Genomic DNA, 17509 nt, shown 5'->3' with positions numbered 1-17509 from the left:
TGATTCTGCCCCTCTACTCTGCTCACATGAGATCCCACCTGGAGTACTGTGCACAGTTCTGGTGTCCCCAACATACGAAAGACCTGGAACTGTTGGAGCAAGTCCAGAGGAGGGCCATGAAGTTTGTGAGATGACTGGAGCACCTTCCCTATGAACACAGGCTGAGAAAGCTGAGGCCGTTCAGCCTGGAGAAGAGAAGGTTGCATGGAGACCTCATGGCAAACTTCCAGTATCTGAAGGGGACCTACAGGGGAGCTGGAGAGGGACTTCTCATCAGGAACTGTAGTGACAGGACAAGGAATAATGGGTATAAATTGAAAGAGTGGAAATTTAGATTAGACATTAGGAAGGAGTTTTTCACTTTGAGGGTGGTAGGACACTGAACAGGTTGCCCAGGGAGGTTGTGGATGCCCCAACCCTGATAGTGTTCAGTGTCAGGTTTAACAAGGCATTGAGCAACCTGGTCTACTGGGAGGTGTCCCTGGCCATGGCAGGGAGTGTTGAGACAAGATGATCTTTAAGGTCCATTCCAGCCTGTTAGCATTCCGTGATTCTATGATTCCTCAGTTGTTCCCAGAAAGGTATCAGACAGATTGGCAATGGTAGCATAGAGCTGTAAGGTGTTTGAATATTGCAGATATTAAATCTCTAAAAGTTAATATGTTTATAATAAACAAAATAAACAGCTAATTTTGCCTGTGTCTGGAATGTTGTCCACAGGTCTTCACTCCTTTGAGTTTCCATGGCAGACTTTGGAGAAAGTCAAAGGAGTTCTTCCATCTGTGGCGGGTATAAACCAGTTCAGAGAACTCCATAGCTGATAAACAGCTTAGTTTTAAAAGATAAAGGATGTTTCATTTGTGGGGAAAGAAGACCAGGTTGTGTAGTAGCGCCAGTACTTAAATACAGTTAAAGCATTCAGGTTCAAAGTAGTTGCAGAATAAGAATGCAATTTTTTTTTTCCTGAGTGTAAGGCAATTAAATATCTGTGATTTTTCTGGAATACAGGCATCAAAGTTTTTTGAGTAATTTTGAGAATTCCAACTAAATTCAAATTTAGCAAATTGTTCACAAGCTTTCTTTTGCATAGCTGATTCAACTGAATGTAAATGCATTATTTGATACTATTCACAATGGTGATTTCATTGCGAAACAACATAACTATTCTAATAGATTATGCTGTTGAATGTACACATAATTCCTGGTATGTCTTCTTATCCAGTCAAAGCTCAAATACTTATAGTGATGTAAGTGGGCTTTCAGTTCCTGTTTTATCGGTATTTCAGGATTTGATTTTTACTCTTGACACAATCTGTTCTGGGGTCAAGAGGCAGTTTTCTTTTGTTATCCTTAGAAATGGAGTTGTTTTTAATTTTTACTTCTGTCTTAGTTTGTCTGTTGCCTGTCCTTGGTATGTTTGTAGGAAACTAATTTTGGTTTTACCTGGTACAATAGTACATATTTGCAATGGCAAACAATACATTTTGGCTACAATAGCATTTATAGGCAGCACTACAGAGCTATATGAGAAAATTGCACAGGGCTTGTGAACTTGTCAACATACCAGAACAGAACTGTATAAATCCACATCTGGATTTTACAGTGCATTCAAATGAATTGTGTTTGCCATGGTATTTTTTGTCTCACTTTATACCTTTTTTATTTTGTTGCTTTGTAACATTTTTCTGTTTTGGTATTGGTTTTTTTTACCCTTCAGCACTAGTAGTCAAACAGTTTGAAGTCTTCCATCGACTGGATGCAACTTTTTGTGGGCAACATTTTTTGTCTAAAATCAGAGACTCCCAAGTCACAGAAGTTTGTCTTATAAAACTTTCTGTCCTGCTTGTTGTCAGCCTAGACCAAACATTACACCTAACATATCTACTTTCACATGAAATGTACTCTAGATATTGGAACAGTACTTGTCTGACTGTGATAAAAAACTGACACATACTAACAACCTTAAGTGTTAATGTTTGGAGGTAAAAATACCAGAAAGTGTCTCTCCTTGTGAGAAAATAAATGTCTTATTGAGGTTTTCAGAAGCAAAAATTGCACTTAGAGGTTTGAGATCTTTAGAGAAATGATTTTCCCCTATTTTCTGTTTGTGAAGTGTAGGAAACCACAAAGATTTTATCAACCTGAGATGGGGAATAAATCTCCTTTTCAACACAATTGCAAAGAGGCTTGGGAAGAGAAAAGTTATACTGACCCTGAGATCAGCTGAATTGGTTAGAGCATGGTGCTCATTATGCCAGAGTTAACAGGTTTGATCCCTGCAAGGGCCATTCACTTTAAGAGTTGGACTCTATGATCCTTGTGGATCCCTTCCAACTTATAATATTCTGTGATTCTGCGAATATGTACCACTCTGCCTTAAGGTTTAGCTTACCTTAAAAAAATTTCACACATAAATTATTTGATGTTGAAATGCTTTTACAACCTTGAGTTATATCCACGACTACTGAAGCATTATTTTCCTTAGAGTTGGAACACTGAAAGATAGAAATTTCAGCTTAGAATTTTTTCTGTACTTCATAAACATCTTTGCAAGATGTAGAGCTCTTGAAGCTCTTAACTGAAGCTAATTTTCAGGTAAATGTTCACATTTCCAAATGTGACTTGAAGAATTAAGGGAATGCATAAAATATTCTGAATAGTATTAATTGTAGTTAGGGTATCCTGTGATGTATTTCATACTCATTCGGTTATTATTCATCTCCAATATGCATTTCATCAAGATTTGGAAAAGCTAGGTTCTTGAAGTTATATTTATGATAATTGTCTTGCAGAATCAAATGAGATAATTTAAATATAAGCTTTACATACTGTCAATACAAATAAGTTAAACTATTTATGAGACTAGTTATTATTATTTGGTAATGTCAATTTTTGTCATCTTCAATTAACACTGTATCAGAGCTAGATGATTGATATTTCTTTCTCCAATGCTTGATATAATCCGTATTTTTCATACATTTTAATCTAAATTTTTATTGTTGTTATAGGTCACAATAACAGAACTAAAGGTAAGTCTTATGTGTAATTGATTTTGCTCTCTAATACTTCCATTGTGGAGCAGTTTTAAAGCTGAAATACTGCTTATAAGTTTGTGTGTGTTAAAAGGAGAAATAGGTTTATTGCAAAGGTACCTATGATGTATTTTCAGCAATTTCCATATATGACTGTTTTTTCAGGCACAACTTGCACAGAAGACAACACTAGTCAATGATTCAAAATTGAAGGAGCAGGAATTGAAAGAGCAGGTAAGGGTGATGTTGAACAAGTAAGAAGTATTCTTGTTTGACACTCTCTGTGTTTGCAGTATTAAGAGGTTTGTTCTTTTCAAGTGATGATGTGGCACATCTCCGTACAAGGTACTATGAATATAATAGACAAAAAAATAGTTTTCACTCATGCTTGCTCTCAGAAGATCTGTGTGCTTTTCAAAGTATACCTCCATTCTCTGAGAATAAAAATACCACATGCTTGTGATACTCGTTAGCAAAGCAATTGCACAGTGAAAAAGGGAATAATGCACCTTATGAAATTCTGGAATTTTTTTTCAAAACTAAAACTTTTTTGATGTTTAAGTACAATTTTTGTTGTGTGCTTTTTTATCTGTGCTTATATATAAAATAGGAACATGAATATATAACATATGCCCAACATCTGCTGTAGATATTTTTATGTGTATATACACATGTACAACATTGGGACAGTTTTTAATAATACAGTTTTTAATGTTTTCCTTCCTTAAAAAGCAAATGTATTTTGATTTTATAAGAGTCGATATTTAGCTGGAAACTATTTCAATTAAGCTTATTTTAGCTGCTAGTTAACACCGTTTATCATGTCAACTGTTACCTGTTTAGATTCATGTACTGGAAGACCGGCTGAAACATTACGAGAAAAATATTTACGTCACATCAGTTGGAACACCATATAGAGGTAAGTAGACAATTTTCATCACAAATAAGTTTTTCATTTGTTTGAAAGATACAGTTTGGTCTAGAAAATTTATTAAAACATCAGTCTCTTTAAAACACTCATGTAATACACTTATGATATACTTCTTTTCTCTTGTCTATTATAATAGAGTTGGTGTGTGATCTCAGATGACCAATTCACACAGCATTTTGTTTGATGTTTTCTTTTTTATGTCATTCAGTTAAAAGAGCTCTGTATCAGAGTTCTTAAGCTTTCTGTAGTGCAGGACCCAAGAGCACCCACAGGGACAGAGATGGGCACACCTACAGCAGGGCACAGGCAGGGACTGAAGGTCCCAGGCAGAGCTGGGACACATCCCCATGGCCCTTGGCAGGAGATGATGGGGGTCCCAGGGGAGCCATGTCACACTTGCTTTTTACAAATTTGTGCAAATGGTGAAATTATCTCAGGATGATCTACATCTCTCATCCCCTCAGAAAGTCCATGCCTCCTTCCCTCAAGGTGACAGAGTCAAGGATGGGAGATGGTTGTGGGTATTCGGTGCCTGCTGCTAGCGCAGGGCTGGGAAGAAATGTCATCAAAGATTCCCTCAGCATATACTGGTAGGGAAAGAAGCAGGTGGAAAGAAGAATAGCATAGCATACTCAGCTGGAAGGGACCAACACCAGTTTTATAGTCCAACTGTGTGACCACTTCAGGGCTGATGAAAAGGTAAAAGTATGGCTTTAAGGGCACTGTCCAAATGCCTCTTCAACACTGACAAACATGAGGCATCAACCACTTTTCCAAGAGGTCTGTTCCAGAGTTTGACACCCTTTTGGTAAAGAAATGTTTCCTCATGTCAAGTCTGAACTCCCCATGGTGGATAAAGGTTTCAACCATTTTCCATGTGGCCTGGCACTGGGTACCAGGGAGAAGCAAGCAGCACCTTCCTCTCAAAGTCTCCTCAGGAAGCTGTAGAGAGCACTGAGGTCACCCCTTAGCCTCCATCTCTCCAAATTAGAGAAACCTAGACTCCTCAGCTGCTTCTCAGAGGACATGCCTACCAGCACCTTATCCAGTAGCAGAGGTACCCTCCTCTGGTTGTGTTCATGTACCTTCACATCCTTTTTAGATGGTGGGGCCCTGAACCGCACACAGTACTCAAGCTGAGGCTGCACCAGTGATAAATAGGGTGGGATAATCACCTCTTTTGACTGCCTGATGATGCTGTGTTTGATGCACTCCAGATGAGGTTTGCTCTCCTGGCTGCCAGGGCACACAGACTCCTGACTCCTGTTGCACCTCCTGCTAACCAGCACCCCCAAATGCCTTTCTGGAGGGCTGCAGTTACTCCATCCCAGGTGCAGAGTACAGCATTTGTTCTCGTTTGTTTTCGTGCTGTTAGTGAAACTTGGATTCATATGAGTGACTCTCAGTATAAATATTCTCTTATTTTTGTTTACACAGATGGAAACCTTCACCATACTGATGTTTCCCTGTTTGAGGAACCTACTGAGTTTGAATACTTGAGGAAAGTGCTCTTTGAATATATGATGGGTCGTGAGACAAAGGTATGGAAATTTGTATATGCTGACAGGTGATTCAGGTTAGAGTAAAGTTTAACACCCTTGCTGTATAGATGTGAAGTACCATGTGTTTGTGATTTGTTATATGTTGCTTATTTCTGATACAGGATTCAATAGGCTTTCACATTTTCTTCCAAAGAGACATAATCCATAATTTTGAAACTTCGTCAGCCTGCCAAGATGAGTGGAAGGTGGAGGGGGGTTTCACATCTCTCACCACTGTACCTATCAAGACAAAAACCTTTATGGGTAGATATGATTTTATCAGCAAAAGTCCTGTTGTCAGTCAAAATTAATGTAAAATGAAAGCTGGTATGCACAATATTAGCAAAACTGATCTTTTGATGTAATCTTGACATGAACATGGTAAGTAACAGTTGGATTAAATAACAGTTTGTTAGTAGCTGTGAAGATGGTGAAATACCTCTTCAGTTGTTCCTTATAGATGTTTCATAGTGTTCCCAAATCTGTATACCTTAGGTAGTATTAATTCACTCTTAAAAGTAGTGAAAAGCTGGACAGTAGGCTTCTTGTAAGCTGCAGGCTTGTGAAATCATTCCTTAATTGGAATTTTAGTAGCTTCTCGCAATACTGGTGCTTAGGGACTGATGGTATTCAAAAGAGGTATGTTGTAACACAAACATTATTCTTGGATAATAAATTTTATATGGATGAATTTTTGTATTTGATGTTTTCCTTCTCCCTGGAGTTCTTCCATTGTTGACCTGCTTTCAACTTAGAGTGCCATAAAGCAAAGAGATTTTATGTAGGTTTCTGTCTTAATTAGCTCTGTTCTCATTGTGCTCTTTACAGAATAAAACTTGGACAGTGCAGGGCATCCTTTCCTTATGGGATTCTTCTTTCTCTCTCTTTTTATCCCACTTCTAATTTTGATATTAATTCCTTTTTTTATTACCAGTACAAATCTCTGATGTGAAAAACCCAGAATCAATAGTTACCTTCTGTTCTCAAGCCTGTGGCTCTCCTACTTTAATGACAAGCAACTAAAATAATTAATAAAAATATGTACAGTAGTGGATTTTATGATTTCTAATTGTAAGGGACTTACACAAGTGAAAATGCTAAAAAGTCTGTCAGCAGTGTTTCGTCTTAAGGGAAGTCTTGAAACAGCTGCAGACAACTACTGCAGATAGCTGATGCACGTAGCAAATTTTCATTCAAGAAAACCTAATTTGAAACCTCATTTTCACTCATCAAAATTTTTTCTTACTGATCTTCAAAACATTGCTATACGTGCCTCAAAACTTTGGATTATAAATTGTTACATTTTTTTCCCTTTTTAACAGTGTTGTACTAAAATTTGCAGTTGATTTCATCAATAACAGCAACAAACTACAATCATTGCGGAAGAAAATTGTCTTTAGCTCTTTCTTTGGTGTTTCTTTTTCTTTAGTTTCTGTCTTTGGTGAAGTTTTGCTTCAAAAAGTAGTTTCAAGCTGATTTCATCTGCTGGTTTTCTTTCAATCATTAGATGTGTTGCTGGAGGACACTGAGCTTAGTGTCTGCTCTCGTCAGGATTATATAATCATAAATTTATGGAACTATGTCTTGAGAACTGGTTTAATCCTGCTACATGGAGTGGAAAACCATGAGCAGTGATGATGTGAATGATAAAACCTTTTAAAACAGTTTTAAATATGTTAGTAAAGTATTAATGTGCTTTCCACCACCACCCCGCCCCCTCCCCTGCCCCCCCCCCAAAATACAGTTCTTGAGTTAAAAGATAGGCGTTGTAATTTATCTTCTCAGTACAGGTATTCCTTTCTCTCAACTTTTATCTTCCTGGAAAAGAAGAGGTGTTTTTTTAATCTAATTTTGTCTTGTATGATCATTCTGGTGGCCCTTCTCTGTGCAGGATCCCGTTTTGCAGCACAAATATGTATACCATGTCTCAAAGGTGATTCAGTAGTGGAACTGTTGATATCTCTGGACATGCTTCCTCTTTTTTGAACAGAGTTCAAAAGAATCTGTGCAAATTATCCAGGATGTATTGCCAATTATGCAGCCTAGTAAATGATACTGGAATGTGATCAAGACATTAATGAATGCACCAGTTGGTCTACAGTATTGGAGACGTAAGAGAAATGTGGAGATTGATACAGATCTGAGAGTCAGGAATTACTGTCATGACTTGTAATGTGTAACTTATCACATCCTTTGTAAACTGCTTGACCAAGGTGTATATGTGTCTTTGTTGAGAGGTTTTACTGTCTTGCCCTCCAGTCCAACTTTATTATTTGCTTGGCAGGATATATGCAACGAGATTGACAGCTTTTTCTAAGCATGCACTTTTATCTAGTATACTGTCTTATTAATGGACTCCATCATTTGAGCATAGATACCATGGAATTTATACCATACTACAGTAGCTGAAGTTTGTGACCGTAGAATCTTGTCATATATAATGTGCAAACATTGTTTTCATATAATTCACATCATGCATATACAATGTGAAACAAATAGTTATATCTTACTGATTTCACAGTTGTCCACTGCCATTAATAAAGTAGTATCCAGTATTATTAAATTAAATAATTTTTAAAATATTACAAAGCATTTTTGTGGATGTGGAATTATGTATGGGTAACCTGTATCTTTTTAGACAATGGCCAAGGTTATAACAACAGTGCTGAAGTTCCCAGCAGATCAGACTCAGAAGATACTAGAACGAGAAGATGCTCGACCAATGGTAAGTTACGTAAGTAAATCAGTTTTATGCAAGAGGGTGTCAAGAATAAGGAATTAGAAACTTTTTTTTCATCTTCTTTTCCCTGTGTCCACATTCAAATGGTCTCTGTTTCTCCCTCCTTCCCTCTTCTTTAGTGGAATACGAAATTCCAGCTCTAGGTTTGACTTTATAGCAAGAGTGAGAAAAAAAGCAAGCATTTTTCTTTACTAGTATTTTTCTTCAGTTAAGCCATATTTCTGATAGCGATGGGTACAATTGGACCAAAGCAAGTTCAAGCATCACTACTATTCTGTGGGTGAATTTTCTAATTTAAAAAAGTAATCTGACATATTAAATATGTATATATAAAAATACATATAATGTATAAAATTCACACTTCTTAAATTCAGAAGTTTTTGTGAAGTCATACCAGTTTTTTTGAAAATGTATCAAGAAACATTTTTTCAGCCCTAGGATAAAATTTCTGGCAAAAACAACAGGCATTATGCTCGTAGAATAGAAAATTGAATATCTCAATCACCTGACATACATGTGTTTGAAGTGAGATGTGTGCAGTTTTATCTTAAGTGGGTATCCTAACAAGACTGGGGTTTTGATTAGGTTTTGGGGTTTTTTTGTGAGCCTGTTTTATTTTTGTACTGAAAAAACACGAAAATATGTCCGTTCACTCTGGGTCAGGACAGGTCAAAAATAAGAGTCATCAACACTTTGGTGTTGTCTTTCTCCCCGCATTGTTTCCCATGTTGTCTTTTTTGTAACATTTGCTTAGTACTTATTTACTAGAAAGGTGAAATTGGGTTTGAGAAGCAGACGCAAAAGGACATAAGATTATATGAGCATAAGCATTTCTTTGGTATTACTGTTACTGTTTTATGTATTGGAGATACTTTTAATTAAAATAAAAACTACAGTAATAGTCTTCTCTACATTGTATCTGGAGTCAACCCTGTGACCCCTCTCTTTGTGGGTCAGCTTAGTGAAATATTTAGGAATTAAAGTGAGAGGAAGAATTGCATTCTGTTTCTCTCACTGACCATGCATATATATTTATTTAGTGCTTGCAAATACAGAATAAAATAAAAATTTCAATAATTTTACATTTCACTTGAAGTAGATACGTTAAAGTCCTGTAGATTCACTGAAACAAATTTTTTAAAAGTCTGTACTTTCGTCTTGCAGTATCACATCGGAGGAAAGTGTTAAATACTTCAACATTTTCCTGTACACTTAGTACGTTTGAGAGTCCTGCAATCTTAAATATTTTAAATACTTTTAGAAGTATATAAATATTGATAATACTGCAGCTTCAGTAAGTATCATGTATCCCAAGCATGGTTTTCTCTCTCTGACATTACAATAGAAAGCTGAGACTTTTTTTGCTTTGGTTTGATTTGTTTTGTTTTGTTTTGGTAAGCCAGAGTAATACTTAGGAAACATTTTGAGAACAGAGAGATGGGCCTTGTTTTGCAGACACTTCGTTTTTTGATATTTAAACCTGTTTTTCCTACAACAGACATTCACAGCTTCTGAAACAAAATAAAAACTTAACTTGAATTCATCCAACAAATTTTTATCCTTGGTATTAAATTTTGGCTAGAACACACAGTGAGGTTTTTTTTGCAGGCTGTAAGTGCTTTGATTTGTTAAGGATATCATTGTTCAAATAGCTCTTGAGTTTCACATAGCAGTCCCTTCTTGGCTCATATCTAGCCTATGAATTTTCTCCTTTCCAAATCCACAAAGGGATTGAGTTAGACATCTAATGGAAACTCAAATATTAGGGTGTATTATGAAGGAAGAAGTATTTTTTCCTTCACTTTCAAAGTTACTATGTCCGTTTGCTGAAGCACAAATTATTCTGGGGATGAGTCTTCCATAATTCCGTTTAGACCTAAAAAGTTGGAGAGGTCTTTACAAATTATTCTGTCAAGAAATATGCTTGAGTTTTTTTGTCTTTTATTTATTGGCATTTGCTGACATGGCAGTAGTGTTTCTCCACACTTAATATTGGACTGATGCTGGTATATGAAAATATCCAATATTTAGCTCTCGTGAGCAGTGAAGTTCTGAACTACAACATAAATGTGCATTTTAACATAAAGCTGTTAGTTTATTGCTAAAACGTCTGTAAGTAATTTTAATGTGTAAATTATTAACTTACTGTGCTACTAGAGTAAGTGTGTGGTACTAAGTATCTGTGCGTAATTTTATACCCTCTCAGTGGACATATATTTAACAAGTTTCTGAAAATTTGTAGCATTCACTGGTCAATAAACATCCACTAGATCAATGTAATCTTTAGTTATCTGGCTTTTACTATGTAGTTGTTGTGATCTAACTGCAGCAATCTCATCTCAAGATGTCCACAGAGTTCTTATTTGTTAACACTACATAACGCTATTAACAAAATAGTCCAATAAGCTCTTTTCTTCCTGGCTTTGTAGTTTGCCTCACCTCGCAGTGGTATCTTTTGAATATGCCACCAATCTGTACTTAGCTAGTGTGGGTGAGTGGAGTCTAATACATTCTTGTTTAATGTAAAATGAAATCTGTATTATGCAATTAATGATTCTTCTGCTGTTTTTTCTTGCCTGCTTTCCTTCATTAAAAAACAAATTTTGGTTGTATATGTGTATGATAATTTTTGTTCTCCTTTTAATCATGTTTTGCTTTACAAAGCCAAGTTTGAAAATGGTAAATATTGATTCAAAACCAATCTTTTTGATTGACCCTAACCCTAAGCATAACTTCAAGTGTTGATTGAGCTACAGAAATCTCAGTTGTATAAACAAAATCAGATTTTAAATCAATTAATATGTAATATTGAATTTTATTGCACTTGGCTTTGTTTTGTCTTTATTAATTTTCTGAGTTCCTTTTTTGAATAGGCAAATCAGATTTGTGGGAGACATGCTATACTGCTTGAAATGAATTATTACATCTTGTAAATATGAAAATGAATTATCTTAAAAAAGATTGATGAATATTCTCTGCAGAGGGATTAGGATATGATTGCATTTAAGCATCAATATCTTTCTGAATCACAGCTTTTGGTATCAAGAGAAGCTAAAGCAGAGAGATGATGGAGAACAATTACGGGAGCTTTATGCTCTCAGTTTATTGTGTCTTTCTTCAAGTTTTATTGATCTACTTTAATTATGAATCTGCAACACTAGTTGTAACGTTACAAGAATGGAACAGCTGACATAGGCCTAGAGCTGCAGGTTGCATCAGACTAGCCTAGCTAAACAAGCAGCACACAAGCAATAGTTGGTTGAGAGAGGACTGGGATATGGAAGTACACAGGAAAAAACTTTCTGCACTGACTGATAAGATTATAATTTGAGTCACTAGTGGTGTATGATATGTAATAAATTCTGCAGATGAATTCTATAGGATATAGTTGTTTCAACTTTTTTTTTCCTCCTTTGCAACTGGAAAGCTTTGCACAGTTGCCAGGAGTTGATTGAGTGCACATGAAGCAGTTGCTATCTCTTGGCTGAAATGCAGTTGTTGGCCTGCATCACTGCCAGAGCAAAATTAACTAACTTAGGTTATTGTCATTGCCAGTTACCACAGTGCAATTGCCAGGTTATCTTCCTCTCCTGCAGTTATACGAACACAGCCTTCAACACAAACCAATACCTCTTTCAAAGGAAAAAATGTGTTCATTTAGCAGTCATGGTTTCTAGTTTGTGTTCTTTTCCATCTTTGAATACAGTAGTGAATGCACTTCATTGCACTTAAAATGCAGTAGAGTTTGGACTGTTTGCCAACAGCCTTCATCAGTTCTGACAAAATCAGCAACTGTTTTCTTTAGCCCTTTGTTGAAAAGAATTGAATTGTTGATATTGATGGAACAAAATTACTTCCAACACTATTGCAGAATAGGTTGCAGAAGGTATGTTTGGAACTTACATTCTTGTCATGCTGTCTGTAATGCTGGTGTAAAAAAATTCAGGTGTTCTGAGTTGCATTTGAAACATACCATGGAAAGGCTTGTTGATATTGACCTTAATGTCAGAAACTATCTGTTACACTTTCATAACATCAGCTACTGTATATGTAAACTGTTCAGACTTCATTATTCAATTGTAGTTGCCTATTTCATCTCAAGTATTTTTGTCACTTATTCTTGCATGTATATAACTTAGAAATTAAGTGGATGCTGACTTCATTGTGAAGGCAATTGATATTTTCCTGTAGAGGAAGCTATTTGCTAGCTCTAAAGTTTTACATCATCATTTCAATTTTGATGATAAGCCTTATGCAGAGAGTACAACTTTGTTTTTCTTTGAATTAATATGCAGTGATGTGGTACACTATTTCCAGTGAGACTGCTGAATGTTTTGCTATACCTTATTTTGTTTTCATCAGTTTCTCAACTGTTTTGCAGGTACTGTAATGGAATTGCTTGCTCAAATAATTTGGCAGTTTGACTTATTTGAAATTCTTCTATCTCCTAATTGTATTAATAAACAATGTCATTATTTTAATATTAAGAGCTTTTAAGTTGTTCTCAATAATGTAACGTTTGATTATTTCTTTTAACTTTCCATTCTTCTAGTTGTGGCTATGACCGTCTTGAAGAATTCATGATGAGAATGTCTCATGACATTGCTGCTTAGAAATATGTTTATATCTCTGTTGCCCCTTGAGAAGGGACAAGAAGAAAAGCTATTATTCAAGGTCACAAACAGAACAGCAAGAACCAAAACTCTGCACCACCTTTGGACTGTGAATACAGTTAAAACTGCCTTGACAGAAATGCTAATCAGGGGTTGTTTGGTTATTTCTCTTCTATTGAATACTTTCTTCTATTTTGTGTTAAAGGTTATTTTTTTAAAGGAGAGAAAAGACTTTATCCAAGGAAGGAATTGCCCACTGCTGTACTAGACAGGTTTTACTGGGTGTTTTTTAAGAGTTGAAATAAACGATTTGTTTCTTCTATTTATTTTTTTTATTTTTGATTGAGTTGTGCAATACATTTTGGATGGATAGCGATTGAGGTGATTTTTCTGATGAACTAGGCACTCTTGTTGACTATTCTCTCCTGATTTGATCTTGATTGTTTGCTAAAGGTCACTTCTATATGCTTTTGCCTACAATAAATCCAAATTGCAGTACCTCGTTTGTTTACTCCTAGCTTTTGTACTTAAATTTTCTGGAGAAAAGGTATGTTCCTGTAAATTGTAAATAGTTACTACATAATTGTATCATACACTGATCTGTGACTGTTGACAGCACTAATATGAATAGAGCTAAGATGAAATAAAGTTTATTTACTGTATAATTTTGGAATATCTTTGGTATGACTTTTCTTTTAATGGACACACCAATTTTGTTCTGACTCCTGTTGGAGACATTGTTAGCTGAGATACTGCTAGGCTGAAATCACTCTCATAAGAACAGCTATTCAAGTACATTAAACTGTAAGAAGTCAATGAAGACATTCAAGTTTCCAAGAGGTCACAACCTGCGAAACACATACATGGTGGGCTGAAAAGCTGGCATGATAATGTAGCAAATAGATTCTTCTTCTGCTTTGTAGAAGTTCTAAATTATTCTAGAATCACGGAGTGGTTTGGGTTCGAAGGGACCTTAAAGATCATCTGGTTCCAACCCCTCTGCAATGGGCAGGGACATCTTTCACTAGACCAGGTTGCTGAGACCCCTTTCCAGCCTGGCCTTGGGCACCTCCAGGGATGGGACATTTACAACTTTTCTGGGCAACCTGTTCCAGTGCCTCACCATGCTCACAGTAAAGAGTTTCTTCCTAACATATAATCTAAATCTCTCCTCTTTCAGTTTAAAACCATTCCCCTTTGTCCTAACACTATCTGCCTGTCTAAAAACTTGTTCTGAAAGGCTGCAATGAGGTGGTCTTGGAGCCTTTTCTTCTCCAGACTAACAACCCCAACTCTCTCAGCCTGCCTTCACAGCAGAGCTGCTCCAGCCCACTGAGCATCTTTGTGGCATCCTGTGGACCCACTCCAACAGGTCCGTGTTTTTTCTTGTGCTGAGGACCTCACACCTGGGCACAGCACTGCAGGTGGGGTCTCATGTGATCAGGGTAGAAGGGGACAATCACCTACCTTGACCTGTTGGCCAATCTTCTTTTGCTGCAGCCCAGGATACCATTGGCCTTCTGGGCTGTGAGTGCACACTGCCACGTCATGTCCAGCTTTTCATTCACCAGCACCCCCAAGTTGTTCTCCAGAGGACTCTTCTCAATGAGTTCCTCTCCTGGTATTCTGGTCTGGACTCACTGAGGTTGCTCCCGACCAAGGTGTAGGACTTTGCACTTAGACTTGTTTAATTTCATGAGGTTCTTATGGGCCCACTTCTCAAGTTTGTCCAGGTGCCCCTACATGGCATCCCTTCCTTTTTTTGTGCCAATTGCACCACTCGGCTTTGTGTCATCTGCAAACTTGCTGAGGGTGCAGTCAATCACATTGTCTGTGTCACTGATAAAGATGTTAGAGAGCACCAGTCCCAAGACAGAGCCCTGAGGGACACCACTCATCACTGACCTCCATCTGGACATAGAGCCATTGATCACAACTCTTGGGTTGTGTCCATCCAGCCATTTCCTTATCCACTGAATAGTCCACCCTTCAAACCCATGTATTTCCAATTTGGAGATAAGGATGTCATGTGAGACCATGTCAAAGGCTTTAGAGACATCTAGATAGATGACATTGGTTGGTCTTTGCAGTCATTCCATCATGGAAGTCCACCATGATGGAAAATTATGTATTTTTGTTCTTTTAAATAATTCCTGTGTGGTCTTTTTGGCATGTAAGTTGTCATCCTCTTAAGTGATACACAAGTATGCATAAATTTAACCTCTAGCTACTATGATACTTACCATATTAATAACTAACATCTGTAATGTATATGTTCGTTTGTCAAGATAGTTCGGGGTGATCAGTCCTCCATGAATAAAATTTTTAACAAGTATTTTAGGGGAAGCAGTCCTCTAAGTTGCTCATCTTTGAACATAAGGGATAGGATTTTTTTTTTTTTTTTTTGCAAGTGCACTGGGATTCACCTTTTTTGGTTATCTGCAGGAAAAGAAACAAAAAAAGCTGAATTTATTTGCATAGATTTTTATCCTAGTGAAACTAGAAGTGAAACAATTTGAGTGATCCAAGGCCTATTGTGGCGACTAGCAGTCTAAAGAATGCATCTGGTTTTAAATTGTTGTTTAAGGTTTTAAGGGACACAGGTTGCTTTTGATAGTTAAGTACCAAGAGTTACATCTTTATTTCCCACTGCCTTGTGTCTGACGAAACTTTAAGTTTTTTGCTGCTTTAACATTTGTAGCTTCTGGGAAGTTTGGGGAAAGGGGTTAAACTTTTTCCTTTTATCAAACATCAAATGTATCAAATTTGTTTTCAAGATCCAGTATTCCTTGTGTTTCCAATGTAAGCCCTTCTCTTTCCTTCTGTTGTGTAGCAGAAAGGCATCCTCCAGACTGTCAGAGCAGCAGCCTTGACTGGACTTGACATGAGTATGTTTGGCTCTGAAAAAGCCTATTCCTCTCATAGCTGTCTGAGGATTTGTAGGATTTTGCTATTGCTATCGTTACAGCAGTGTAAAACATAGATGTGAGCTTCAGTTTTCCATGTAAGCTGTATGTTGTCTTATGCTTTGGGAACTTCACTGCAGGGATCTATTACTTTGACAGCAAGTATTACTGGGATTGCTTACAGTTCTCTTGTCCTCACACATAGATTATTTTTCACATTTTCCAGTTTTGTTCTTTTCCCTTTCCATGAAAGAAACTAATTATGGACTGTACTTTGTCAAGCATGACCTAAGTGCAGTGGAACAAACTGAAATAGTCTGTTTAATATTCATACAACATTGGATAGACTAAATAATATTTTTCCCTTATGTAACTTAAATAAAGAGATTATAGAGGGATTATGGAGTCATTGTTTTTTAAAAACTAAAATCAGGTAACCTCTACCGAAATTCACTTTTTGAAAAAGTTAAATGTTTGGGGTGGTTTTTTCCCAGATATATATATATATATATATATATATATATACTCATTAGCAATCACATAATTATTCCTTAATGTAATGGGAAAGTGTGCTAAGTACAAGAGTTTTTTCAGGCTGAAGTTCTAACTGCTTCTAGGTTTTCTTAAACAAGAGTATGTAAATAAGGCATTGCTTTAGAATTTAAATAAAGTTAAGGTGAATGCATGAAAATGGGTGCTTTGCTTTGAATAATGTTTTTTTGTTTTTGGTGGTATGTCAAATGGTGCTAGTAGTGCCAATCAAAGATTGGGCTGCCTTTTTAGCAAACGTTAGAGGATGCCAAACTTATTCAGACTCGATTATTAAAAGAGGCATCTGCAAGAGAATGTATTTGGATCATCTTATACTGAACCTTGCCTTAGTCTTCTGTGCAATATATATGATATTTGTAATTTTATGGACGTACATACATGTGCCCAGAAAACAATGTGTAGATCCATTTATAAAGATAAGACTTAAAATGTTTATTGAGCATCCTCTAGTGTTCTAAGGGTTAAACATTGTTAATTTAGATGAAAAATACCAGGGATTTTATTCATGTATTATTTCAGTGCCTAGGCTGGTATTTATTGGCAACATGTTTATTGAGCATCCTCTAGTGTTCTAAGGGTTAAACATTGTTAATTTAGATGAAAAATACCAGGGATTTTATTCATGTATTATTTCAGTGCCTAGGCTGGTATTTATTGGCAACATGCTATTTCAGACTTTTTACAATCAGTATCTATAAATCCATCCAACTTCTAGTTCTGCCATTTATAGTACCTCTTTCTGTGATCTGTACTAAAATTTATTTACTCTCCCATGTGGTGTGTGGTATCTGGTTCTTTCCTCTAAAATGAGGATTTCAGACTCTGTAAACTGGAATAAATACTGAGAAGATTGGTTTGATTTTTGTAATCGAAACTCTTGCACAAATTCTATTGTACTTCTATGTGTGCTATAGAAAATACTTTTTTTTTCTCTGTGGAGTTTGTTAAATTGAGAAGCTTATTTTTCGATTGCTGTTTCAAGAAAAAGACAGCTCTTTTGCAAAGTCATTACAGCTTTGTTATGGCCATCAATATGAGCAGAAGCCTGGCAGCCTCTCAACTATGTGACGAATATCCAGACCAAGCTATGGTGTAGCTGTTCCTAGATGCTGGTCCTCAATAGCATTGCTAGCGTAGGATTTTCAAACTCTCTTTGGTTGTGTATATTCATTATATGTCAAATTAGAAATGCCA

The 17509-nt window shown here is 36.4% G+C and overlaps 1 protein-coding gene across 11 annotated transcripts in view; it reads left to right on the top strand.

The window, feature by feature from the left end:
• The window catches only part of GOLGA4 (golgin A4), a 75106-nt gene extending 61576 nt beyond the window's left edge, over positions 1-13530 (top strand). For 7 of the 11 annotated variants that reach the window (XM_039549395.1, XM_039549392.1, XM_039549402.1 and 4 more), the window contains 7 exons: positions 3009-3029; positions 3198-3266; positions 3876-3951; positions 5401-5504; positions 8143-8229; positions 10674-10735; positions 12797-13530. In XM_039549395.1, the coding sequence (XP_039405329.1) occupies positions 3009-3029; positions 3198-3266; positions 3876-3951; positions 5401-5504; positions 8143-8229; positions 10674-10703 (387 nt within the window). In that variant the 3' untranslated portion in view covers positions 10704-10735; positions 12797-13530. Of the gene's footprint in view, positions 1-3008; positions 3030-3197; positions 3267-3875; positions 3952-5180; positions 5295-5400; positions 5505-8142; positions 8230-10673; positions 10736-12796 lie in introns of those variants that run through there. The other 4 variants (XM_039549396.1, XM_039549394.1, XM_039549393.1 and 1 more) reach the window with 3 other exon arrangements.
• Positions 13531-17509: the final 3979 nt, after the last annotated feature.

Source organism: Corvus cornix, chromosome 2 (assembly GCF_000738735.6).
Source record: "Corvus cornix cornix isolate S_Up_H32 chromosome 2, ASM73873v5, whole genome shotgun sequence".
Lineage (NCBI taxonomy): Eukaryota > Metazoa > Chordata > Aves > Passeriformes > Corvidae > Corvus > Corvus cornix.
Note: the sequence above shows the minus strand (reverse complement) of the source record. Positions and strands in the feature narration are given on the sequence as shown.